The sequence below is a fragment of the Austrofundulus limnaeus genome, unplaced genomic scaffold, assembly GCF_001266775.1.
Source record: "Austrofundulus limnaeus strain Quisiro unplaced genomic scaffold, Austrofundulus_limnaeus-1.0 Scaffold330, whole genome shotgun sequence".
Taxonomy (NCBI): Eukaryota; Metazoa; Chordata; class Actinopteri; order Cyprinodontiformes; family Rivulidae; genus Austrofundulus; species Austrofundulus limnaeus.
The window spans coordinates 182,774-208,463 of record NW_013952732.1 but is presented as its reverse complement, the minus strand read 5'-3'; the positions used below and the strand labels follow the sequence as shown (position 1 = coordinate 208,463).

General features: G+C 43.1%; 1 protein-coding gene across 1 annotated transcript in view; it reads left to right on the top strand.

Moving 5' to 3' along the window:
• Positions 1–14,925: 14,925 nt before the first annotated feature.
• ext1b (exostosin glycosyltransferase 1b) overlaps positions 14,926–25,690 on the top strand; it is a 136,864-nt gene continuing 126,099 nt past the window's right edge. Inside the window, exon 1 of the mRNA XM_014022448.1 lies at positions 14,926–17,066. Coding sequence (XP_013877902.1) covers positions 16,123–17,066 — 944 coding nt within the window. The 5' untranslated portion in view covers positions 14,926–16,122. The remainder of the gene's footprint in view (positions 17,067–25,690) is intronic.

Below are 25,690 nucleotides of genomic sequence, written 5' to 3'. Positions count from 1 at the left end.
TACCTTTATTGGGTAACTACAATCAAATTACTATTTAATAGTAACTCAACACTATATTTATAAACAGAAGAATGCAACTAAATTTTGAGGTTAGTGGTTAATTGCAATAAAATATAACTTTAAAACTGACCAAATTACCTACTACTTATTTAGGTGTTACATAGTGAATTGTAATACATTACCAGGTAAGTGCTACATTACTGCAGACAATTAAATAGTAAAATTTTTCCCTAATTACCACGTAACATGGTAATAAGGTGGTAATTACTATTTAATTACATTTTTATAACCTTGTAATTAAATGGTAATAAGCGTACCGTAAAAGAAAGCGTTGTCGTCCTATCCTATTTTTAGTTTATGTCATTGTAAAGAAGAAACCTCAAATAGTATTTGGAAATAGAAATTTCTTAGCTGGAAAGTAAAAATGCTTTGCTAGCTCGCAGGGAAAAATGGCAAAAATCTAAGGCTTTTCTGTTGAAAACCATTTATTTTTTGTAGTTACTGCTCAAAAATCCTTATATTTCAGATATTTCAGTTCTTAGTTCTCCACATACAGTACCACTTTGGGACTTAATCTTGTTTGATGTTTTGACTTTAGTGCAAAGTCAGGCATCGGCAGCCATCCTGAATCTGATTTACTACAAAACTTACATCAAAAGATAGTTTCGTAAAAGTTCTGTTAAAATCTGTGGTTTCTTGTTATATTTTGCTAACAGACACAGGAAGTTACATGATTGCCTATGTGATATTTTGCTGCTCCTGCAGTATAAAACGTGAGTTTTTCAGCTGCGTCAGGAAGCAGCAGCCGTTTCTGAAGCCTGCAACAGTGAAGCGGGTGGCATGTGGGTGCTCTGCCATCACACTGAATGGAAAATGTTGTTCTCATCACTGTGCTAGTTAGCCTCGGGCGGCCTAGCATGTGGCAATGATGTGCATGTCACTGCATTCATTGAGCGCTCGGTGAGCAACGAGGAGCTCTCTGACTGTTAAACAGCACGCTGATTTCATCAAACTGGCTTTGCAGCTTTTCCCGGATGATTGTTTCCTCGTCCCTTCCCGCACTTTCTGGGTTTGTTCTCTCCTCCCTCGACGCCTCGGCAACTTTCACTTCTGTCCCTCTGTTTGTCTCGGGGATCTAAACAAATTAGGGAGCGGACGAGGAGGGACGACTGACGCGGGTGATGAGGCGTGCCGGCGTGTCAACAGATGACAAGGAGCGCTGATGAGGGGAGTAATGGAGAGAAAAAGGGGCAATAATGTGATGAAAGGAGAGAAGTATTCCCTGGAAACCTTGACTTGAAAAGAAATGATTAATGAGGCCAGATGTTAAGTTTCTTTTTTGGATGAATCACCACATTCCCCATGACGAAGCAAAAAAAAGCAACCCCTGCATTTCCCCCAAACACTGCAATTATGTCCCAGACTGAGGACAAATCTGTTCTGGCTTGGCCAACTTCTGCTTTATCAGGTCAAAGCATGAACTAAATGTGTTTGTTTCATTCTGCTGACTCCACTTTACTCCAGCCCATGCCTCTCTGATACAAAATCAGGTCTCTTACTCTCAGACAGAACCACTTCACCATGCCTGTTCGGCCAACCAAGATAATTATAGATGAGGAGGAACGTGCTGAGCCTGGCTGATGATGTGATCCTTCAGAGGCACGTTTAAAGCCGTACAACTCAGATTGTGGAGTAAACCACAATGAAATGCAAAGGTCTGTAAAAAATAACTAAGTTAAAGTAAAAATACCTTAAAGAAAATGGCTTTGGTAAAAATAAATTTCACTGATGAGAAATGTCATGAAACTGCTCACAAACATTGGGAAAGTAAAAGTACTTTTACACACATTATAAGAAATAAACTGTTGAATTTGCTGAACCAAACTGGTTTCAATGAACCAAGTTAAGTAAATTGAGCAATTCGAGTATTACTCGACTAGGTTTAGTGGAAACAGCTGACACAACTTTAAGTAAATTAAACTTGTTCATGTTTTTACAGCGTATAAACAACTCCGTTCGTGATGTTTCTTTTAGGTTTTAAATGAAATGAAATAAAAGTAATGATTAAAAACAAATACTTGGTAAAATTACAAATCCTCAAAAAAAGTAACTGTAACAACGTAAATGTACTCTGTTGCTATAAAACCTTTTGCTGAAATGCGTCATGTTTAAAAAGTTGAACACAACATTCTTTAAAGAAAACAAAAATCACTTTTGATAAGAAAAGAAGGAAGTTGTTTCCATTTTTGGTCAAACCTTGTAAATTACACACATTTCTCTTCAAGATGTTGGAGTTTATGTTGTGAGACAATCTTAACTACCAACACTGGTAACACTTTATTTTAAAGTACCGCTTTTAGCATGTAATTACATGATAAGAAGATGGTACAAACTTACAATTACATGGTAATTACCAATTAATTAAATGTAATAAGGTAATTTTTCCATGTAATTAAATGGTAATTAATGTTTCTATTAAGTATGAATATAGTACGTTTTTCCTCCGCAGGGTGGCTGGGCTCTCCCTTAGAGATAGGGTGAGAAGCTTGGTCATCCAGGAGGGACTCAGAGTAGAGTCGCTGCTCCTCCACGTCGAGAGGAGCCAGTTGAGGTGGCTCGGGCATCTGGTAAGGATGCCTCCTGGACGCCTCCCTGGTGAGGTGTTCCGGGCACGTCCCACCGGGAGGAGGCCCAGAGGAAGACCCAGGACACGCTGGAGGGACTATGTCTCTCGGCTGGCCTGGGAACGCCTTGGAGTTCCCCCGGAGGAGCTGGAAGAAGTGGCTGGGGAGAGGGAGGTCTGGGCCTCCCTTCTGAAGCTGCTGCCCCCGTGACCCGACCCCGGATAGGCGGAAGAAAATGGATGGATGGATGGATGGATGGATGGATGGTACGTTTTTACCATCTTATTACCATGTAATTAGCATGTAATTACATGGTAATTACATGCTAAAACGTTACTGTAAAAGAAAGCGTTACCCAAACACTGAATTTCAGCACAATATTTGACCAAGTTGTGGACACTTTTTTTGGAAGTCCGTTGGCTCTKGAATTGGTTCGGCTCCTAAAAGGAATAATTATTTCTTGAAAAGTCCATTTGAATACGTTCAACAATTCATGAGTTATTTATTAAAAGACAAATGAGTTGACTGAACAGTCAATGACTACGTTTTAAATAAACATATTGGACTATTTGATTTGATTTACCAGTACATTGCATTCTTTCTCTCTAAATTCTACTCCTTTTTCAGTCTAATTTAGTTTTCTTCTTTAAAATCTTTGTTGTTACATTTTCCTTTTTACATAAAACCATAAAAATGCTTTAAAATGATCAAAGTCCTTCTTTAAAACCTTACAAAAGAAAGAATCTTCCAGTGGTTCTTTAAACTCTGGTTTCTCCCTTCAGTCGGGTTGGTTAAGTTGCTCCTCGGAGGTTCCRTCTCACTAATAACCTGCGAGTAAAATGGGTCAGCCATAAAACATCAGCTGAAGCTGCTGTTAACTTACTATGTCAGAAAGCTCATTTAAAATCCTAAGTGGAGCTGCAGCCGTCCAACTCATCCTGGAGCAGTAATAAAACATTAGAAGGCCTAATGCGCATGTAGCCAGAAGGCAGCTGGGCCTCGGCCGTCCCTGTTGCCCCAACCGGCAGAGGAGACCATCCATAATTAACCCAACGCTGTCAAGTCGACGCCGCAGCGTGTCCTCACAAGTCATCCTGAGCTTTCTTCCTGCATCGTTTTCTCCGCCGTCAACTCATCACCGACATCTGTCGCTTCCTGCACGAGCACTGCGGAGAGAGAGGATGAGGGAGAAGGGCTTTGATCTGCCGTCTTTCCCTCAAAGATTCTGAGCAGCAACTGATGCTCGGAGCAGAGGGAGAGTGGGGGGAAAGATGTGTTTCTCGTCTGTTTGTTGAGGTTGATTTATGTGATTTATTACGTTAGTAAAGGATGATTGAGCTATTTGGCTATGGGGTAATAACTGCTATCGTTACCCCCCTTCTACGCCGTCTTTATTCCTTTCTCACTCCTCTGAATTTTAACAAATCTTTATGTGAGTAAAGACTTAATTGATGGGGAAGATGGGGACATGAACAATTAAAATGTGTGAATCRAAACAGAGAAAGGACGGGAGGAACGGGGGCCACGAGGGGTTCAGGTTAAATCAAAGAGAAAAAGAGCAAGAGGCAGTGATTTAAACGAAAAAGAAGGTGACCGAGTCGCCTTTCCTAAAATAAGAACCAGTCTGATGTGTCTGGAAGCTGAAGTGGGAGAACTGGAGTCAAAGCACAGGCTGAAAGTAAAGAATTAAAGTTTGATTTATCTGAAAATCCAAATACACCTTTATTTAGACAGGCTTTTAGTAAAGGTGCAATGATACAGAAAATTCATGATTCGGTTCAAAACTTTAGTGTCACTATTCGATATTTTTTCGATACAAAAAAGATAAATTTCCATGCCCTTTTAACATTTTAATTTATTTAAATTAATTATGACCATTTATTTAACCTCAAAAGTACAGTTTTTAAAATTAAACGTTGCTGAAACAGCAAGTTTCTCAGTGGATCTATGCGCTCGACAGTGCAGCCTAGGTGGAGTAGTCGAACACAGATCCACCGATCCTTCAACACATCTTCAGAAGACAAGTTGATAAAACAAAATTAAAAATCTGTATTGTTTGATACAAGTGTGTATTGAATCTAAAGCGCTGTTCGATACGGTTCGACACGGGTACATGTATTGTTGCACCCCTAGCCTTTGGTTAAGTATTTGGTTTTCTGTTCTCGATTGTTCTTTGTTAATTGTAATTATTTTTATCCCTGAAGCACTTTGTGATGTTTGTGAAAAGTGCTATAGAAATAAAATCTACTTACACAAAATAAAACCTGATGTGAGTACCAAAAAAAATGAACCCTTACTCCAGCTGATTATTTGACTCAATGTTTGAACGGTGAAAACAAGTTTATCAGTCAAGAAAAAACAGATTTACTTATTTTTAATGAGTACTGCTGGTTTTTAGTGAATATATTTTGACACAGAAGTTGGGAGGAGAAAATGCAAAGAAATAAAACGGCTAATGTTGCTAACTGGCCCAACGTTTGACCCGATTTTACCCTTCAGACAGTCTTAGGATGCGCCGATCATCATGTTGACTCTAAAGATAATTTTGGGAGATATGTGTAAATGTACCCAAAATGAACAACAGGAGACTGACAACGGATGAAAAAGGTAAGTGAAGTTTATAGTAGGACCCAGGAGTTGGCTGTAAGGGAAAACAGTCCTGAGGAGGAAGTGATCGGTAGATGTTTGTTTAATCTTACAGGTTTTCGACGAGGAGGAGGCTGGCATGGAGAGGAGGTGTGGAGGCTGTTTCACCGGTGAGTTCTTAGAACATCCAGGAAGTTTGGTCCAACAAGCAAGTACGAGAGTTTCTCACATGTAAACACAGGGAAACAAGACACTGAGGTTACACAAATCATAAGCTCTGGGAATTAACTGGGCTGTCATATACAGCATCAAAGTGACTGGATAATCCAGCGTCGAGTGGATCTCAGAGGGCAGCTTAAATACACCAGTGAGATCTGGGAAACCACGCACAGGTGAGTCCACCCAAGCTCTACCCATGCCACTTAGAACCCAGCAACAGCAGAAAACCTCCACAGTGCGGTGTGTTAGCAGTGATCTAGTCGACTTGGAAGGATGTCAGGACCGCTCCGGCCTAAAATCGGGGATATTCAGCGTGTTGGATTGCCTTGACCCGATATTCCAGCGTGTGTGGTGTTCTTCAAGGACAAACGAGCTTGCAGCCTGTTGAATGTGACGTAGCCAATCAGAAAGTGAGGTGACAGAACATCTTTGTGTCTCTTTCCTGTCCTCCCAAACCCAGCCGGTCGAGGCAGATGGCCGCTCGTCCTGAACCTGGTTCTGCGCCACGTTTCTTCCTGTTAAAATGGAGTTTTTCCTTCCCACTGTCGCCAATGTGCTACTCTGAGACTGCAAGTGATTCAACACAATCTGAGACGACGTCTGTTGTGATTTGGCAATATATGAATCCAAAATACGGAAGACAAGACAACTGCCATGGCCATGTTCGTTGTCTCGGGTTTTGAAAATTAACAGACAATTTTAAAATCTTATCTGAACCTGGCGTTAGCAACAATTAGCTGATCCCACAGCTTTACTAACTCGCAGCTGTGAGGTCATCCTCGTCAAACCCCAAGCCTGTAACTCGACATTTCAATTTTTTTTGCCTCACTCAGCTCTATGGTCGCTGGGGCAAAATCCGGACCACGGGTGTCCAGCTGGGAGCCCATCACCCAACTCACTGGCGGTGACGGCCTCCCAGCAGCTGTCAGCGGCTCAGCGCGCAGAGAGCGCACGAGTCGGCGCGGTGGAAATTGGGTTAGAGTTCAAAGGACCGAGAGGAGGCGGCGCTGCTCTGATCTTTCGGCAGAAGAGCTGAAACATTAACATTCGCCCCGCGCAGCCAGGTTTTACCTCCTTCATCTATCCTCAAAAACAGGCAGGAAGTTCGCGCAGCGTGTAGGTGTAAATATATGCATCCTAATTTAAGTGCACAGCCTGGATGTATTACAAACAGAAATGTTTATGAAGACGTAAAGTAGAGAAAACACCCCGGTCTGACTTGTTTCGGCTCTATCTGTGGGATTATTTGAGCCCATTTATTATTCCATATAAGTGTGGCTTGCGTGGGTAATTGTAAATTAAGTGGATTACTTTGCAATGTAGTGCCTGGGGGAATTAGAGAATCTCTGAATGGATGCAGAAAAAATCCTCTCCGTACTGTAGCTGGCAGGTCCCTGAGCAGCATCAGCACTTTCTGAAGCAGCATCAGTGTGATTCGCTTTGAATGATCGTGATTTAATATCAGCGTGGAAGATTTAATGACACCGGTGCTCATTACGTTTCGTCTCCCTGAAGTGGGGCCGGTGTTTCAAGTGATTGGCACATTCATCCCCGAGGGTGCTTAAGAGTAGGTGTTTCATCGGATGCACGTTAGACCCTACTTTCATTCTATTCAGCCAAGACAGAGGTTTTGTCCTTAATTGCAACGTTGAAAAGTAAGTGAGGGCAAAAGTGTGTGTCGAGTTCTTTCGGGACTTTGCGTAAGACGAAACTACCTTCCGTTCTGGCTTCAGTGGCCTTACGCTGTTCAAATCCCCAACCCCCAAATCCGAATCCATTTCAAATGAAAAAACAAACGAGGAAGCGGTGGCAGGGATTTCTCTTTTAATGAGGACAAAAACCCATCGCCACGTCTTCCCCGAAATGCTTCACTTCCTGCTGCCTGCAGGCCGGGCCGGCGCTTCCCCGAGGAGTTCTGAGGGTCAAAACTGTAGAGTTTCAGAGCGGTTCACTCAGAGCCCCGGCAACAACACCCCCCCACCCCCCCTCTAAACATTTAAACCCACCTCGGTTTGCCTAAAGCGATCTCGACTCTGGAGTCCAAAGGTCACCTAAAATAAATAAAGAATGTGGAGATCACTAGGCATCCCACACACAGACTGAGGAGCGCTTTGAAAAGATAGCCAAGGCTACAGCATTTAGCATTCAGTAGCCTGGAGCGGTCCGTGAGGCTGGCAGTCTGAGAACAGGAAAAAAAAAAAAACCCGAGCACAGATCCACTCCCACACGCTCGCCACGGCTTCATCAGTCAAAACGCTCTCAGCTAAACTTCTGGTCTGTTTGTCACCGTGTCAGTCTGTGTTGTCAGGGAGGAGAAAACAAAACAATATGGAGTTAAATTATTCCCTCAGGTTAGCAGTGAGATTGACCACAGCTCTAGAATAATGTTTATATTTATGTCTCCCAGARCTTTTAAACTCTCAATGTCTGCAAGAAGCTTGTCTTGCAAAATGGTAACGTGTGTCGTTGCTTATTTTTGTGGGGGGGGGAGAGGGGTCATTTCCAATTTTAAGGTAGCGAAAGGTTAGGACAGAGACAACAAAAAGAAACAGCTGGAAAATTATGTTAATTGTCAACAGCAGRACACAGGTTCAAAATAAATTGTTCAAAAGTCAGCCTCTCTGATGGTATGGGGGTACATTGTCACGCAGTTGTTTGTCACCAGAACTCCTTCCAGCACTCATCACTGCACCCTGTATTCCCAGGTGAACTGGCCCTCTCTTCACTCCCACAGAACAACAAACTGGTTTCTTTTGACTCTAACTGGTAAAACTCTGTTACTCAATAACCACAGCAGCCTCCGTTCTCTCCGCTCCAGCAGGTACATTAACCCATCCATACCTAAAGCACACAGCTCCTTYAGCTGTTCATCTACAACAAACTCTGTGACTTCTTCTGTCCGTTTGMATCTTTWAAAAWRAAAACCAATGARAACATTGCTTCAATGTTTTTAGCCTCTGTTTTAACCCTTGTTGTTATCATGAACCTGTTATCTTTCCACATGGTCTGCACAGTTTGATGTTTGATGGTCAGATGTTCCTGCTCCTGTTTTTGCTGCCTCTTGRCCAGGTCATCATTGTAAATGAGAACGTGTTCTCAACTAACTAACCTGCTAAAATAAAGGTTAAATAAAGGTCATGTTAGTGCTTCTGGTGTGGGCAGTTTACGCTTCTGGAAAGGGACCATCAATGCAGAAAGGTTTAAGATCATTATATGCTCCCATCAGACAAGAAAYGAACAACATTCCTCTCTAAAAACATCAAAAACTGGTTTATTTAGAGGTTTACAGACTGTTGTATGTACGGCCGACAGGACATTCCCAGTTTGTGGTTACTTCCTGCCTCTTTGGCCCCGTCCCAATCCTCCCACTCCCACCCTCGTTCCGCCCTTGTGCGCTTTAAATGCCTGTTCATGTTGAAGGGTTTGAGTGCGTGGTGTGTCCCACTTTCTCCACATCCGCCCTTCGCCCCGCCCATTTTGCGTACTATTTCCGCCCTTACGCGAAGTCCACATTTTTACGGACTTCGGCAAACCCACAATTCATGGCTGTGTGTGGCGTTTTGAATTAAAAGGCAGAAATCTGGCAATGTCCACTGAGTACCTCCCAGTTTAGTGGTAGAGGTAATGCACTTAAATTAGTCTGCCAACCACCAATATAACCAAAAGAAGAAATTATAGAAGAAATAGTTCTCATGCTCCGATGTATAAGTCTCCTTCGCTTCGTGTACTTTCCTCTCCTCAAAATGATTGCTTTTTGTTGTACTACCCTTTTTTAGCAATGCAAATGCCAAAATAGTGATGTTTGGATGTCGCAGTTACGACGCGACGTAATCCGTACTTTCTCAATTCTCAGTTTTTTTTGCACGCTTGTAACCTGCGCACACGAACACGTGTGCACTTGAACTGAATCCACACTTCACAGAGGGGTGTAGGGTGCGCACTGAGCATTGGGAGTGGGCCGTTATAACCCGACCCTCGCTACCAGGGACTCTGAATTTGCATATAAGCTGTTCAAACAATTTGATTGGTTCTCTTCTTTTGATTGACACCTCTTTTGACCAACTGGATTCAACTATAGACCAGTGGTTCCCAAACTTTTTGTCTTCTGACCCACAAAATATCCATGGCAAAAACTTGTGACCCCAAATATTACTGGTCTGAGTACACAAGCTTCGTGAATAACCCTAAAAACACAGGTTTTTTGACAATATAAACAGCTTGTACACAAATATAAATACTTATCTTTACTTAGTTTGTGTTTTTGTAATAATTAWAGGGAAAATATTACATCAGCAATTATTTTATTACCCTTTAAATWGRTTTCTGGAGATTATCCAAGGTGCTTCATGACCCATAATTGGGTCCCAAGCCCAACTTTGGGAACCAAAGTGCAGTGGTTCCAAAACTTTTCAGCTTTTGACCCACAAAWTAACAGTAGCAGAGACCTGWGCCCCCAACTATTTTTGGATGATAAACATTTGTGTCAGGTCAACAAAACATGGGCATAGTAACAATATACAGTATCCATTTTAAGTATACTAAGCTCACTCCTTTGTAACAACTAGGGCAAAAATGTAATTAATTCTGAAAATCTTTTCAGGACCCCACCTTGATGTTTCGGGACCCCACTTTGGGTCCCGACCCCAACTTTGGGAAACACTGGTATAGACTCTTCATAGCCCAAAATGTGTGGTGAGCCCCTCGTGTTCCACCTGTGCACGTGAATGATTGACTGTAGAATCGGCCAATCAGCTCTGAGCTTCATTCTGACACCACAGCTGTGAAGCCGATCAGGTAACCTTTTATTTATTTGATATGCAGCGTTGGAAATGAGGGAAAAAAGATGGTTGTAGTGTTTTTTAACTTCACTAATTAAATACTAGTTAGAGTTGCATAATGACAGCTGAAGTTAAAAATTCAGATTGATAGCTTTGCAGAGACTAGGCTTGTGAATTTACTCCAAAGGGTTCACAAGTGGTACTTAATTTAATTTGAGTTAGGGTTAGGGGTGGGCCCGCAGATTAACCGGTTAGAAAACGCTTCACGACTCTGTTCTGACTTTTTAGAAATATGATTTTGCCTTTTTAGTTATTTTTGTGCCGTTTCTCAGTGTGAATGTTTGTTTATTTTCTACAACGTGGGCTCATAAGATTTGCATATCACTGCTTCCTGTTTTTATTTAGATGTAACGTTTTCAGGTTGTATTTAAACCGGAGGAGCACGCTCCCTGCGAGACTTCCATTCTCAGTTTTCGAGGGGGGGAACCTCAGAGACCTGTTTTGAGTTCTACCTGCGCACCACCTTCAAAAACCCACACACACACACACACACATGCCCTTTTGTCATTGCAGGAGCCCGGCTTGTTACATCATCCACAGAGAGGTTTATCAGCGACCGATCAGCTTCAACCTGAAAACTCTGAAAGGCTGTTTTGTCTTCCTGCAGCCTCAAACTCCCTGAACCCACAGATTACCTTCCAGCCGTGCGGATTTGTTTACCGCGGCCTGAATTTGCAAGTTTTCATTGTAGCAGCCAACCGTCTCTGCGGGGAAAGGTGCCCCGGTGCCAGAGGAGTTTCACTCTAATCCAGGTGTTTGTTTAACCAACTGTTGGGTTTATTTATTCAGTCGGGGTCCTGAACAAATGAAACCAGTGTGTTATTAGATAAGAGTGCTTGTGATGCTATCGGTTAATTCTTTTGACAAATGAGTGTTCAGATCAGTATTTATAGAGCTGCTCTGCCTCTATTCATCCCATTTACTGAGTGTAAAARCTACATATTTTACTTTTCATAAGGAATAAAAGTCATCTAACCCTCATAATCTGTAAGAAACAAGCAGGAATCTGTACATTTAGAAAAAAAACTGGTCACGTGGATTATTTTAGGACATGTGTTTTAAAATCCATTGTATAAATTGCAAAGAAATGCATAAAATTATTTTCACAGGAAGGACTGTTGCACCTTTTCAATTGTGCAATAGTTACAATAAGTCTGTTTAAACTTCTGTCCATATGAGGGGAACTTAAAAAGTCATGAAGTGTAAAATTGAACAGAAACATCACTGAAAAAAAAAGGAAATAAAATAAAAAACGAGAGTTTGCGTGCAGCCCGTTAGAGACRAGCCTGTTTGCATAATTAGGTCCTAAATAAAAGCAGAGATTTTTTAACTTCCTGGCTCGAGACRTGAAGGTTTCATTTAGGCAAAGATGCTCCGCTTATTTTCAGTTATTTTTTATTCTGGCAGATTAAACGAGGGGTGTTTAACATATGTTGCTTATTGCATCCTTTTTAACGTTTCACAGCTGCTTTCTTATCTGCTCGTAGTTCGGCGCTAACACCGTTCTGCAAAGTAGGGGGACCAAAGTCTGACTGAAGAGGGGGATTTTTTTTCCTTCCCCCTTCTGTGGTGGGTATTAGAAGTTTACACAAGGAAGGATGAAGGAGTTTAGCACAGCAAAGCTCACTGGATGTATTCCCAGACCACACAGCCACAAAATGTTCCAAAACAGTTGAAATATGGGGGGAAACTGAGGGTTCACGGTGCCTTTTGATGGTGCAGCGGTTATCGCAACAGTCTCCCCCCAAGACCACTGCAGCTGCAATTAAAGGGAGTGTTAATGATGAACATGCAATGCATTTAAAAGACACATTTCTGAGGAGAAAACAAAAACAACTACTCAAATGACACAATTTTCTCTGCCTAACTGGATCCTGGTTTCGAGTGTCATTTACCAGCCAGACATGATTTCCATTAGAGTTGGAGGCAATTAAGAGCAAACTCCTCTGGGCATCAACAAAGGCAGGAGAGGCGGTGTTTGTCAGCTGAGAGGCTTTTAAAAAGCTCCAGATTCCTGAGAGAAGAGACTGTGGCTGAGTAAACAGATGGATAATTCAGGAAACACATTTAACTTCAGGCAGGCAACAAAACTTTTTGATAATTAAAGGCTTGGCCTTCCTTGGAGGAATGCATATCATCCGCTGCCTTTAATGGCAGTTTTAATCCAAGATGTCCGCCACAGCAACATTGCATTATTTGTTAGAGGATTCTCAGCTACCACAAAAACTTTACCTCAGTAGCTGCAATTTAGTGTGAGTCAGAGCTGTTTATGTGCTGGCAAACAAATATTATCTGTAGCAGCCATCTTGAAAGGTTGACTAATCTGAATATTTTATTACAATTTTTGATTCATGAGATATTTTGCTAACAGAGTTGACTTCAGTAGCTGATGGTCAGTTTACTGCCTAATGCCGGCACACTGTAATGTTTCAGACAGCTCATACCAACGTCTAAATTACTAATAAGTTATTTATTTGATCAAATCGTTAGCATTACAGTATAGTTTTTTTTCCAGTTTAAAATAAATTTTTCATCAGTTGTCTAAAAGCATTACAGTGTGACAGGGCTTTTAGAGCTCATGTGTCAAACTCAAAACCTGCTGGCCACATCTGGCCCATTTTCTGTGGCCTGCGGGGACTTCAAAGATTTATTAATGCACATATATCAAACTTAAGGTCTGCGGGCCAAATGTAGCCATCCACGAGGCCTGCAAGAGCTTCAAAGTTTATTAATGCAAATGTATCAAACTTAAGGTCTGCAGGCCAAATGCAGTCAGCTTCAACATTATATGTAGCCCAGGAGAGCTTCAAAGATGTATCAGTGTTTTAAAATAACCAGCTTTAAAGCTAGCATTGACCATAAACTACATCTTCTATAACGCACGTCGATTATTTTACCCAGTAAATGACAGCATCCCAACACTAGGAGGAGGTGCACAGGGTTCAAAAGTATAGCTGGCAAAATTCACCATGTAAAATTTCTATTTCCCTGCATTTTTGCCAACTTTACTGTGGCCCAGTTGTACTGGGAAGTGAGAATTTCCCACTTACAAGTCCTGAATTTAAACTGGGATGTCTCTCCAGTGGGAATTCCTTGTTGGAAAGTGGTTGAGTTTAGAATTCAAGATGGCAGCTACTCACCACAACTCAATGAGTAAAACTTTTACTTTTATCGTATTTCTGTATTTTTTAGTTCACATTYAGTCAGTCGTACTTGTAGCACTTTTCAGTGTTTAACAGAGGATGTGTTAAAACACTGTTTCTGTGCAGGAAATACCAGGCAGAGCTCAGTTACTGTTTGTTAGTTGTGCTCAGGCGCAGCAATGAGACGAGGGATGTTTAAGGTAACAACTGGCCCTTTGAGAACCACCTTGGTGCTTGTGTGGCCCTCGGTTAAAATGAGTTTGACATCTCTGGCTCAGTGTTGAGGTTGAGTCTGAGCTACTATCACACTGAGTTTTGGCTGTTTTTATGTTCAATACGGTCACTTAGCTGTGACGTCCATCTTGAACGTGATTAACTTCAAATGTCAATCAGCTGTAGATGCTTATCTACTGATAACTTTGTGAAAATTTAATAAAATTCATCCGCAGTTTCGTAAGATATTATGATAATAATGCAGTCAAACACAAACATGGGCAAAAACATTATCAGTTCAGTGGTGAGCGATGCATTTAACCTGCTTAACAAAGAAGAAGAGTGTCTGGAACTTCAGCCAGGCCTCTCCATCAGCAGCACACTCCATCGATGGGCCAATCGCAAGATCCTGGCCTGCCTCCCAGCCAGTCCTGCTAATTAGTCCCCCCTCTTCTGAGCTAATTGGCTTATAAAAAATGAGGCTGGCCTCTTCACCCAGCCCGAGTGTTGTGACACCAAACGGCAGCGAGGAGGAAGAGGCGCGGCGACACTCAGCGAGAACCTCTTCTCCTCCGCCGTTAGTTTCCCTGTCAGGAGGGCTGCCTCGGCTGTGACACTCAAACTGCAGCCGGAGGCTGACTTCTGGATTAATCTGTCCTCGTTAACAACCAGATAATCGGGGGCAAACTGCAYGCGGATTATTTAACTTCTACTGCTACTTTACATGCAGATCATCATGTTGATGCAGATTGTTTTTTAAATAAACTCAACRACATCTTGAATCATTCATTACCGATGCTTGCCGCCAAAAATAAATGATTGTTTTTGCTCACGTCTGTAAATATTTGTCTTTACTGTTAGCAAAATATCTCATGAATCACTTTAATTAAACTTTCAGAAACCAACCATTCAGTTGACGTCAAAATCCGTTCAAAATGGCCGCCACCGGAAAGTAATTAGCAAATGCAAAAATGGTTTCACAGTTCCTGTGATAACATTTGGTCTTTGATTTTGGTAGGTGACATGCATTCGTTCAAAGAAATGATTTAGATTTTTATTTTAAAACACTCCAATAAAGGCTTTCTAAGAGGGAGCAAAGTAAAACAAATAACTGGAGGGTTTAAGAAAATCGTGTCGCTCTTTATCACTTGTATTAACCACAGATGTTTCTTGCCTTGTTTCCTGTCTGCCTACGTGGTTAATCAAGGAAATGGAAACATAATTATGAAAGATAAAAAGCAGAAGTGTCTGAGACAGTTGTGAAAAGAAAAGAAAAGAGAACGCACAAACTAAAACTTGGAGGCTTTTGCTTCAGTTTTTAATGAAATATGCATGCTCATAAGATCAAAGCAGGACACATTTGGGTCAAATTATAATAGAACAAGATAAAAATAGATTAAGACATAAAAAAAATAATCGTTTCAAAGCCTTGCACGTCAAACAAAACGTGTTTTACTTTGCCATATCTCCAATTAGACCCCATAAAGTTGAAATAAAATGTTAATAATTTGCTCCTGCGGAGGACTCTGGTTGTGAATGGGTGCCTTCCTTTAGGTCCCGCCTTTTCCGGTATCACAGTCCAATCAGCGGCGCCGCTGAGACTCGGTGGGACGTAACGTCAGCTGCCGTCGTGTCTGGATTGGAATGTTACCGACTAACAATCGGAACAACTGAGCACTCGGTAATTGGACGCCAGGATCAAGGAATTCCTCTTCTTTTTTTTTTTTTTTTGGAACAATTTCTCCGATATTAACTCCGCCGGAGGTTCTCCTCGCGCCGACCGGACAACTTCGGCCGCTTCGTGTCCCTCCGCCGATGAGGTTTTTCATTTTGTGTCGGTTCGCTTGACGATTATGTGCGGCGGAGGYGATAAATAAGGAGAGAAATGCAGGGATTTGTCAGGTTACAGTAGGACCGCCGAGCTGCTCCCCCTGTGTCTCTGCTCCCCCACTCCTCACAGGGCGACCATGGAGAGGTAAAAAAAAAAGAGAGAGAGAAAAGGGGGACTAAATTCAACCCGAGGCTTTTGAGGTAGGAGCGCGGAGGGGTTCACTCTGCCTGCCCGGTGTTTAAACATCCGAACCGGGCTGTACCTTGACGTCTGGGAGAGCCTCGGGGACCGCTGCTCGCCTGAGAAGAAGAGGAGAGTTTCCAGGCGGCTGTGGGAGAGTTTCCTGTCCGGTTCGAGCCGGCTGAATGAGCGGAAAGAGTCCCAGCGTGTGATTGTGTCCGAAGGGGTCCGTGGAGCACCGAAGCCCCCCTCCGGCTGACATGCTGAAACTCCACAGGAGAGGGAGGAAGGGACGAGGCGTCTAAACATCGCCCACATGCGCTGGATCAATCGCTGGATTTCGGAACAGAACACGCAGAAGGGGGGCCGGGGATCCGTGGAAGCTGCCGGAGGATGGAGCGGTGCAGCCGGGGCTGGTGAGAGCCGAACTTGGGGCCACTTGACCTCCAGTCTTATTCCCGAACAACTCGCCTCTGTTCCCAGGACACATGCAGGCCAAAAAACGCTACCTGATCCTGGTCTCCGCCGGTGCGTGTCTGGTGCTTCTCTTCTACCTCGGAGGGGTGCAGCTTCCAGCGGCCAGGAGGAGCCGGCATGAGCGCAGCAGGAACGGGTACCGGTCGGATCAGCCCTGGCCCCACTACTCCGACCCGTTACAGGCGTTCCTGCCCTGGGATCAGACCGACACCGAGGACTACAACCTGCACATTTCTCCCCGGCAGAAGAGGGACGTCAACAGGAGTGTTTACAAAGGTAAACGGTGCCGCATGGACTCGTGTTTTGACTTCTCTCTGTGCCAGAGGAACGGGTTCAAAGTTTATGTTTACCCCCAGCAGAAGGGGGACAAGATCTCAGAGAGTTATCAGAACATTTTATCCATCATCGAGGGCTCCAGGTTTTACACCTCAGACCCCGGACAGGCGTGCCTGTTCGTCCTGAGTTTAGACACTCTGGACCGGGACCAGCTGTCCCCCCAGTACGTCCACAACCTGAAGACCAAGGTCCAGAGCCTGCCTCTGTGGAACGACGGCAGGAACCACCTCATATTTAACTTGTACTCGGGGACGTGGCCGGACTACACGGAAGACCTGGGCTTCGACATCGGCCAGGCCATGTTGGCCAAGGCCAGCATCAGCACCGAGAACTTCCGGCCCAGCTTCGACGTGTCCATCCCGCTGTTCTCCAAGGACCACCCGAGGACCGGCGGGGAGAGGGGCTTCCTCAAATACAACTCCATCCCGCCGTTCAGAAAGTACATGCTGGTGTTCAAGGGGAAACGCTACCTGACAGGCATCGGCTCGGACGCACGGAATGCCTTATATCACGTCCACAACGGGGAGGACGTGGTGCTGCTCACCACCTGCAAGCACGGCAAGGACTGGCAGAAGCACAAAGACGCAAGGTGTGACAAGGACAACGCAGAGTATGACAAGTAAGTGTTTGTTAAACGTGATTATTTTTAAGTTTTACGCACGAAGTCTGTGCGTAAAAGTGTCTTGAACGCAACCAAAAGCGCACAGGACACCTGTTTGCCTGCGATCTATTCAGAAGATGCTGTGTAGAAACAGAAACAAATTAATTACAAATCCAATGTAACATTATAAACATAAATATTAATGTTATAAAATCTGCATATTTACTGTACCGATGGTGCCTTTCTAGTTGGGTACAAATGTACCCCCATATCATCAGAGAGGCAGGTTTGACAGACTGGATGGTCCCTCTCCTCATTTAACTTTGGCCCAAATAAAATGGCAACATCACTCGATGGTTTTCACAGATTGTTTGTTTGTTTGTTTATTTGTGTGAAAGTTGAACCGGGTTTTGTGGAGAACTCATCTGAGCTCATGAGGTGACGTCAAAAACAACCAGACCTGTTTTTAACGTGAAGTCTGCTATGGACCTAAAAGTTGAGCGGTTTTACTTTATTCGGCTTTGTAAAGTCGCAGAAAAATTCCTCCAGATTCGTGAAATATTTTGATAAAAACGGGTTTAAAATGTTTTTGATGCAGTTTATTGCCGACTGGTGAACCTCTGCCCATTACTAACCTGTTGCCAGTTAACCTAACAAGCTGTAAAACGCTCCTCCTGCATCTTTTGCTTGTCTTTGTTCCGTTTAAAAAAAAAAAGATGATATATGGGAAAAACAAATTCCAACAGGTCACGGCCCACAGTCCCTTTTATGTTCCCCCCTCCACCCTGACGTCTCTTGATCCCTCCCCAGCTGGCCCGTGAGCTCCCCTGGACATCCCCTTCCCTCCCCCACTCTTCCTCCTCTTCCCATGGAGGAATTCACCTTCCTCAAACACACACCCCCCCACACACACACACACACAAGCTCCTCTCCCTGGGAGCACCGCAGCCTTTCACACAGATATGCACGGGCACGTTTGATTTGCACCTTGTATTTAGTGCAAATTAAGTGAAAGTCAACTGTGGGAGGTTTATTTTTTTTTTTTTTTTGCTTCCAAATGATTATCCACCCAAAGGTGCATGCTGCGTAGTTTATGTAAGCTGCAGCGTGTAACACCTCTGATTGAATTATAACGTGATTTACTGCAAATAAATCAGTCATAGGGGTTAATTTTCACTTTAATTTGCAGGCATTAGTGGCATCATTTGTGTTTAGCCCCCAGGGACAGTCAATTACTTCTAATTTTAGAAGTCTTGGTTTTGTCAAGGTGGTAATTAATGCTTCCCCCTCCTGAGATCAGCAGCTGTAAATGCCTGGTGTGTTTTAATATAGAGGGTGGTGTTGTCTCGGGTTCTTGTTGGTGGATTTACGAGGTGAACCCGGCTGTCAGGTTCAGTTTGTCTCTGAGTGACATCAGTTTGATCTGCTTTCATCCACCTGTGTGGATCCTGGATAAACTGGAGGCTTGTGCTTGTCGTTTCTTACTGGGTGTGTTTTGTGTAACTTGTGTCGAGGTGAAAGGGAACGCTCTCATTTCAGCACATTAAGTCAGGAAGACGGAAAGAATGGAGCTTCAGGGGAAGAGAAGGGTTTTTTTTTAATGTTGCGTTGAGTCGAAGCAACTTTCTATGAACTTCAAATGAACCCAAGGACCTCCAGCGCGTCGCAGACCGGCTGCTAAAGTGGAGGAAGAGTTGGAACAAAACTTCACAAGCACGCACTTGTCTGTTCGTTCGTTACCCTTTTTCCTCCCACTCCTCCTAAACGTTCACTCTCGGCCTCTCCAGCCCCTCCGGACGCCTCGGGCTCGATGTCACCTGGAGAGATGTCATCCATTATCTGACATTCCAGTCGTCTCTGGGCGGCCCACCTCTGCTCCACTCGTGGCTCTCCCTCCCAGCGGATCAGGCCTCGCTTTATTTTCTCTCCCCGCAGTTCAGCTCCGTCTCTGGGACGTCTCGGAATCGGATCGTTGATGTGAAATCTGAGGTTTTTTGCTGCCTCCTCTTTCCACCACGGCATGTTTTTTTTTTTTTTTTTTTTTTTTTTTTACAGTTGATCCACTTTGATCAATATCACTTCCTGTTCGTCTTTTCATTTCCAGGATCAGTGCCGTGTTCAGTTTCAGCCTCGGCAACAAAAAAATGTTCAGAAAATCTGGTATTTTCTACGCAGCATGACTGTTAAGCAAAAAGGTTCTAATTACTGCGCTGTGGTCCTCAGTGGTTTGATTAGAAACACGTTTCCAGCATTACAATAGATTTAAATCTCATGCAACTTGTTTAACTGTTAAAAGTGCAGAACATTTTATTTCAGTTCGTCCCAGTAGATACCTTTATATTCTGTTTTGGGTCATGCTTTTCAACCCGTTCAGTTTTCTCTATTTTCTATGACGTTTTCTGAACCWTTRCCTCATTATATTTGCGACTGAACTGTCAAGAAGTGGGGYGGGTTGTGAAGCTCCTAGTTTGAATTTAAAGAGACAGCCTCAAAACGAGTTGATCTGAGACGCCTCTCAGAGAAGAGGTGAAAGAGGGGCTTGTGGAGTTACGATAGCCGTGTTTACATCCAATTTTAATTTGAAATTTGAGCAATTTTTTTAAATTTCGCAAAAAGGAAAAATGCGAATCAGACGCGTTTCAACTGGCTTGAAGCGWATCAGTTACGTCAGATGCTTGCTTGTAGTAAACAGGAAGTAAAAGTCATCTCAGGAAAATGTAGGGAAGTTATCAGGAACGTGTTGCTACTATAGGGAAAGTTGTAATTATTCTGTCATATCAGCTAGTTTTGGCGATGTTACTGCTGTCTGGAGACGTAGAGAGAGAAATGCAATTCTTTTCACATTACGGGAAAAACTGAGAAGAAGCCGATAGCTGGAGGAGGGTCCTGCTGCCGACAGACAGCAGGAACAGCTGATCAACCATGGCTGTGTCCAAAACAGCAGGACRGGTCCTCCGAAGGCCGAATTTGTCGGMCGCATACGTCACAGCGCCGCGACGAAGGACGTCCAAAACCGAAGACTCCTCCGATGCGGCCGACAAATACGTCGTTCCTTTTCCTCGATTTGAAGGACAGGTCTGATGGATCCTTCCCAGCCCAGCATATCCCATAATGCATTGCGGCTCGACCAGAGATTTTTTTAAGCTTAGTAATGGCGGACGAAGCGAGAGAAAAGAATACGTTTTAAATAAAAATATGGCGACATAAAAATTAAATTTTTTTGGCGGTTGTAATTCTAATACTTTTATCATTTGTATGGACATGTTTTTAAATATTATTTTTGTCATAAAAAATGCGAAATAAACATGAACCTACAGCGGGTCAATTACTTCTTCAAATGATACCCTAAGTTAATTTTGTTGTTTTGTGACATTAATAATGCTAATATATAGATATTTTTCTAATTTTGATTTAAGTTTGCTTGTTTAGCGTCGTCACAGTTGCTAGGTGACAAGACGTACACCGGGTTAAGGAGGGGAGGCTAGACCGTCCAAATTCACAGCCTCTGTTTTTCCGGTCTTCCCGGTCTACCAAGGACCCGGCCCACCTCGAACGGTAGTCTGGGTCCTCCGGAGGACCCGGCCTGTCGTTTTGGACACAGCACATGTGAGGTAAATGTTCGCTACATCAGAACTTATTCTGCAAATGTGTTTCCATCTCTCCTCTTGCGCGTAAACTCAAATGCAAAAACCATCTCAAGCGAGCGTATCAAGTTTTTTGCGAATTAGAGTAMGTTTTTTTTTCGAATCGTGCCGTTTCCATTCACCTTTTCTGATGCGATACTTCAAAATGCACAAAAAAAAAGATGGAAACATGGTTAATAAGGAGGAATTCAAACCAAAACATTGCAGTTCCACTTTATATAGACCCCAACCTGAATAGTGAAAAAGAAGGATTTAAAAGCATCATATGTCCCCTTTTAAACCTGTGCTCAAGAAGCCCAATCTACGTTTGACCAATACATTTAAAGCCTTTGCTCCTGGTGAGATTCTGTAACCTGCTTTAAAATGAATCGAAACAATTCCTTTTTTAATCTGATTTAAAGCCCTTTGGCTGCCGACCCACACGCTGCAGAAAGCCTGACGCAGAGAGCTCTCTCAGGTAAATGGATCGACGGCGCAGCCAGGAGCCGGGCGGCGTTTGCTGGTGCTTCAGTTCCAGGAGCTCAGCAGCGGGGTGTGGTGGTGGTGGTGGTGGTGGTGGGGGGTGCTGACAATGCCTTGCAGGGACGCTGTGCTGCAGACTCAGGAATGCACATATGTGTCAGAGCAGCTGTTAGCGGTTCAACGTGGTGCTCTGCCAAGGCTGCAGTGTACATACCTAGTCGCTCATTTTGTGTGTAACTCAATGCACGCTTTGATTGCAGAGAGGAATAGATGCAATAAAGCCCACGACGAAGCCACAGCCACCTGYCAGCGTTTAGCACCCATATTCATAAGCAGTGTCATTACACGCAGTTGTTCTCTCCAGTTCCAAAGGAACGTATAGCTGCAGGACGGACTGGAATAGATGTACCTGAACTCACCACGCTCCATACATTTACCCAATTGATTTTCTTTGCTGTAATAGCTTCCAATTGGAGTCACTCTGGTCCACTTCCATGGCCAAGCACCGATGAAAGGGCCTATTCACTGTGACATTATCCACTGAGTTTTCAGAGCTGCTGACAATAATCCTGGGAGAGGACAGTGGAAGGCTATTACGGGCTCTACAATTGAAAAAAAATGTATGTAAGTTGGCAGAAATCCTAGGTCTTGTGCTGACTAAACCTCTTTCACTGGAGTGCTTCCTACAGGGAATTAAATATTTATTTTTAAATACAAAATCATCCTCTATAAAACACAATTTTTTGTCTTGCAATCAATTTCAGTCRTGCTTTATATCACAGTAGTAGACACACATGTAGGTCAGCATTGCCTCAACGGCGCCAGAGGTCCGTGCTCCTTTAGCTGGCAGATAATCCTGCAGAAATCAAAAGTGCGTTCTTGAATAATATCACAAGTCAATCACTCAGAGGGATTCATTCCTACAGCTGAGTGCTCCATTAAAGTCTGACAGCGTTTCCCTTTTTGTTTTTCTTTCCGCTCTCTGTAAGGCGTTTCTCTGGCTAAGAGCTGCGTCATCATCCCCCCCATTTAATACTTAACCAGCTTTGTTGACTCGTATTGACTTTGTACTTTAGCTACTTCACAGGCAGCCGCCGTTCAAGGTCACCCAGGGAATTTGAAAAAAAAAACTTGAAGAGAGAAGAAAGGCAACGAAACAGAGTAGAGGGAAAAATTAAGAATGAGAATGTCAAGAGGAGGATAAAGAAAATGTGTTGTCTCTGAAAAAGCGTGGAAAACGAGCAGATAGGTGTGAGGTTGAGTGACAACAGCACTAGAAATGGAGGCCAGATAATTGCCCTTTTCATGTTTCCTCTTTCTTTGTTTGCCATTTCTGTGCCAACGACAGGAACAAGTTCATTTTTACAGCTGTTTAGTCATAATTTTTATTTCCCCCATTTGAAAAGTGTCAGGAAGTGAGAAAGAAGAAATGAGGCTTCTAACTAGGTCTGTCACAATATATTTTTCCTGGAAGATAAATTGTCTCAGAAATTATCGCGAAAAATGATAATATTGTTTGGAGACATTTTAAAGCTTTTTAATTGGTTAATAATTAAATAATAAATTTGTCTTCCTCTGGCTTCATCAAATAACTGYGGTCACTCTCACGCTGTTTACAAAATTTACAGAAGTTTACAAAATTTACGTAAAGTTTCAGACAGAGCGGGACAACAGCTACTGAAGCTTTAGCATCTCTACCCACTCTGTCCAARCTGGCACAGTTTATTCTTTGTGTCTTCCTCTGGCTTCAGAAAATAATCGTGGCCACCCTCATACTACTTATGAATTGTACCAAATTTATGTAATGCAACAAAAAAACAAACTCTGCGAACCCAAGGTTTGACATGGTGCCCTGAGGAGTCACCAGTCTCCTTTAACTAAAAGGGGCTCTCATGCTACAGAGTAGGGATGWCCCWATCAGATACTCRGTATCGGTGGCAGATATGGCCTTTTTTTAAAAATCGGGTAGAATCGGATTTAGTTGTGATCGGGCCAATCCAGTTTTTGCAACAGTTTTCAGCATCATCATGCTTTACAACTGCCGTTAAGAAGTCAAGACACACAAGTATGCAACCATGTCCACAGTGTGGGAACACTTTTCAATGGAAAACAACGATGCTGAAACTGCATCTTGCAAAATCTGCAAAATGGATGTGTCTCGTGGTGGGACCAGCAGGGCTCGCTTTAATACTACCAACCTTGTCACTTGGAAAGAAATAAAGAAATAAAGCTATCAGATCGTTATCAGAAAGATTAATCRTTAAAAAAAATCGGATTGTATCGGAAGCCTAAAAATATCTGGATCGGGACATCCCTACTACAGAGGTTACCAAACTATGCACCTGACAAACATCTGATGCCAGAGTTCCCTCCTCCCTATGCTAAGGAGTAGAAAAGAGGCAGACAATTTAAAATAATTGATCCCATTTTAAATTATCATGCGATTATTTGATTTWTTCCTCGTCGCGTACTCCCAACCTTCCTGTTTCCGTCTTCCCACCCTTCTCTTTCCTTTCCAACRTGGACGGTTTAGACCTGGCCTGGTTTCCATCCCTGCCGACGTGGCCGTCGACACAGAGCGAGGGACGGCAGCTGATGGGAGCCAGGCGAGGAAAAAGCAGCAACTCTTCCTCTCGGCCTTATCTCGGTGAAACACTGTTTATTATGAGTGGGAACAGCGGCTCTCACGTGAAAGTCGGCGCGGCGGCGGCGCCTGATAGAGGACTCCTGTTAGAGATTTGTAGTGCGGCAGAAGCAAACAGTCTAGAGGGTGTCACACTTCTCGGGTTGCCATTGTTTTTTTTTTTTCTGTAGCCAGATTAATAAATCATGAATGTTTCATTATTGCCTGCTCTCTCGCAGATAAAGCACCAAGCTTGTGATGGAGAATGTTAATGATGCGGAGGATAATTAGTTTGCAGTGTAATTGGGGCTCTTTGATATTTCGGCTGGGGTATGTGTGAGAGGTAAATTTAAGCCTATAACTGCATAAAACCGCTGTTATTTTATCTTATCAGGCTGGCTAAGCATCTCAAATCCCCTCTACTTTCACTATCTGTGCCTTTCTCTCTACTCATTACAGCCATCTCAGTTGTGTGTTTGACTTGTGAAACTCGTCACCGTGCCGAGTCACTGTAATGGCTTCTGTTTGACCCCGAGTCTGCCTTTTAAAGCTTCAACTAGAGCTCCAGGCTTTAACAAACTCAAGTTAAAAGACTTTAGTTTCATAATTTGTGTTGAAATTTTAAGCAAACTTAACACAATTAATTAAATTGTCCTGTCTGAGGATTATAATATAAAGTTGTTTTTGTTTCATCCAACATTTTCCTCACTCTTTCCCATAGTGTCATGTTCTAACACCCGTCAATCCCCCCAGCATCTWAAAAAAGACCCTATAAGGCTGTACCAAATCCTAAGTGCACGCATGAAACCCAACTGGACACCTCCTGTTCTGTAGCTCTGGAGAGGTTAAGAATCCTTTTGAACCCAACGTTCTTCAAGAACCATGAAAGGAAGTTCACTTTCCTTCTCTTTAAGCTCACACGGTATTATCATAACAAAGAATTTACATGAACTCACTGCAGCAAGTGGTCCTTTCAGGTGATTGTTGCGGGACACACACGTTCCTTTAGACAGGCCTGAAGCTGGGTAGTGCAACAAATGTGTCAAAATATTCTGATGATTCATCCGTTCTTTAAGGTCTAACTAGGACTTACTTGTGTTTATCACTCGTTATAAACATTCCTGGTTTTCTGGAGTTTTATTTCTGAGTTGAAATATGTAGCAAAAGACACCAAGTTGATCCCATTTCAGTCAGATTTAGAGGAAGTGGTAGGGCTGTCTGACCCTACAAATGGAAATTGTTTTGGGGGTGGGGGCRGGGACACACATCTACAGGGGTTAGACAATGAAACTGAAACACCTGTCATTTTAATGTGGGAGGTTTCATGGCTAAATTGGACCAGTCTGGTGGACAATCTTCATTAATTGCACATTGCACCACATTGCACTTGACTAAAGCATCAAGTTCCTCGACTCGTTTCGGCTGAGCCTCACTAACAAACACTAACTGAGCTCTACATGGTATTTCCTGTGTAGAAGCAGCGTTTTAACACGTCCTGTTATAAACACCGAAAAGTAACATGTACAACTGTTTAAATGTAGGACATAAGTGGGAAATTCCCACTTCCCAGTCCAACTTTTCTGCAGTAGGAGTTGGCAAAAATGCAGCGAAATGGGTATAAATGGTAGATTTCTCCAATTAATGTCTATTTTCAACGCTGTGCACTTCCACCGAGTGGTGGGATGCCGTCATTTCACAGGTAAAATAATCAACATGCGTGATGGGAGGTGTAGTTTATGTTCATTAGCTTTAAAGGCACAGTTTGTAGGATTTGTTGTTTTCAGCAACATCTAGTGGTTGAGTGGTTGAATCATCCTCCCTGGTCCTCCCCCCACCCCAACCCCCCGCTTCCAAACGCAAAGGAGTTGCTACGGTGTCTCTCTGGTGTCAAAAACCTTTGATAATTCCAACTG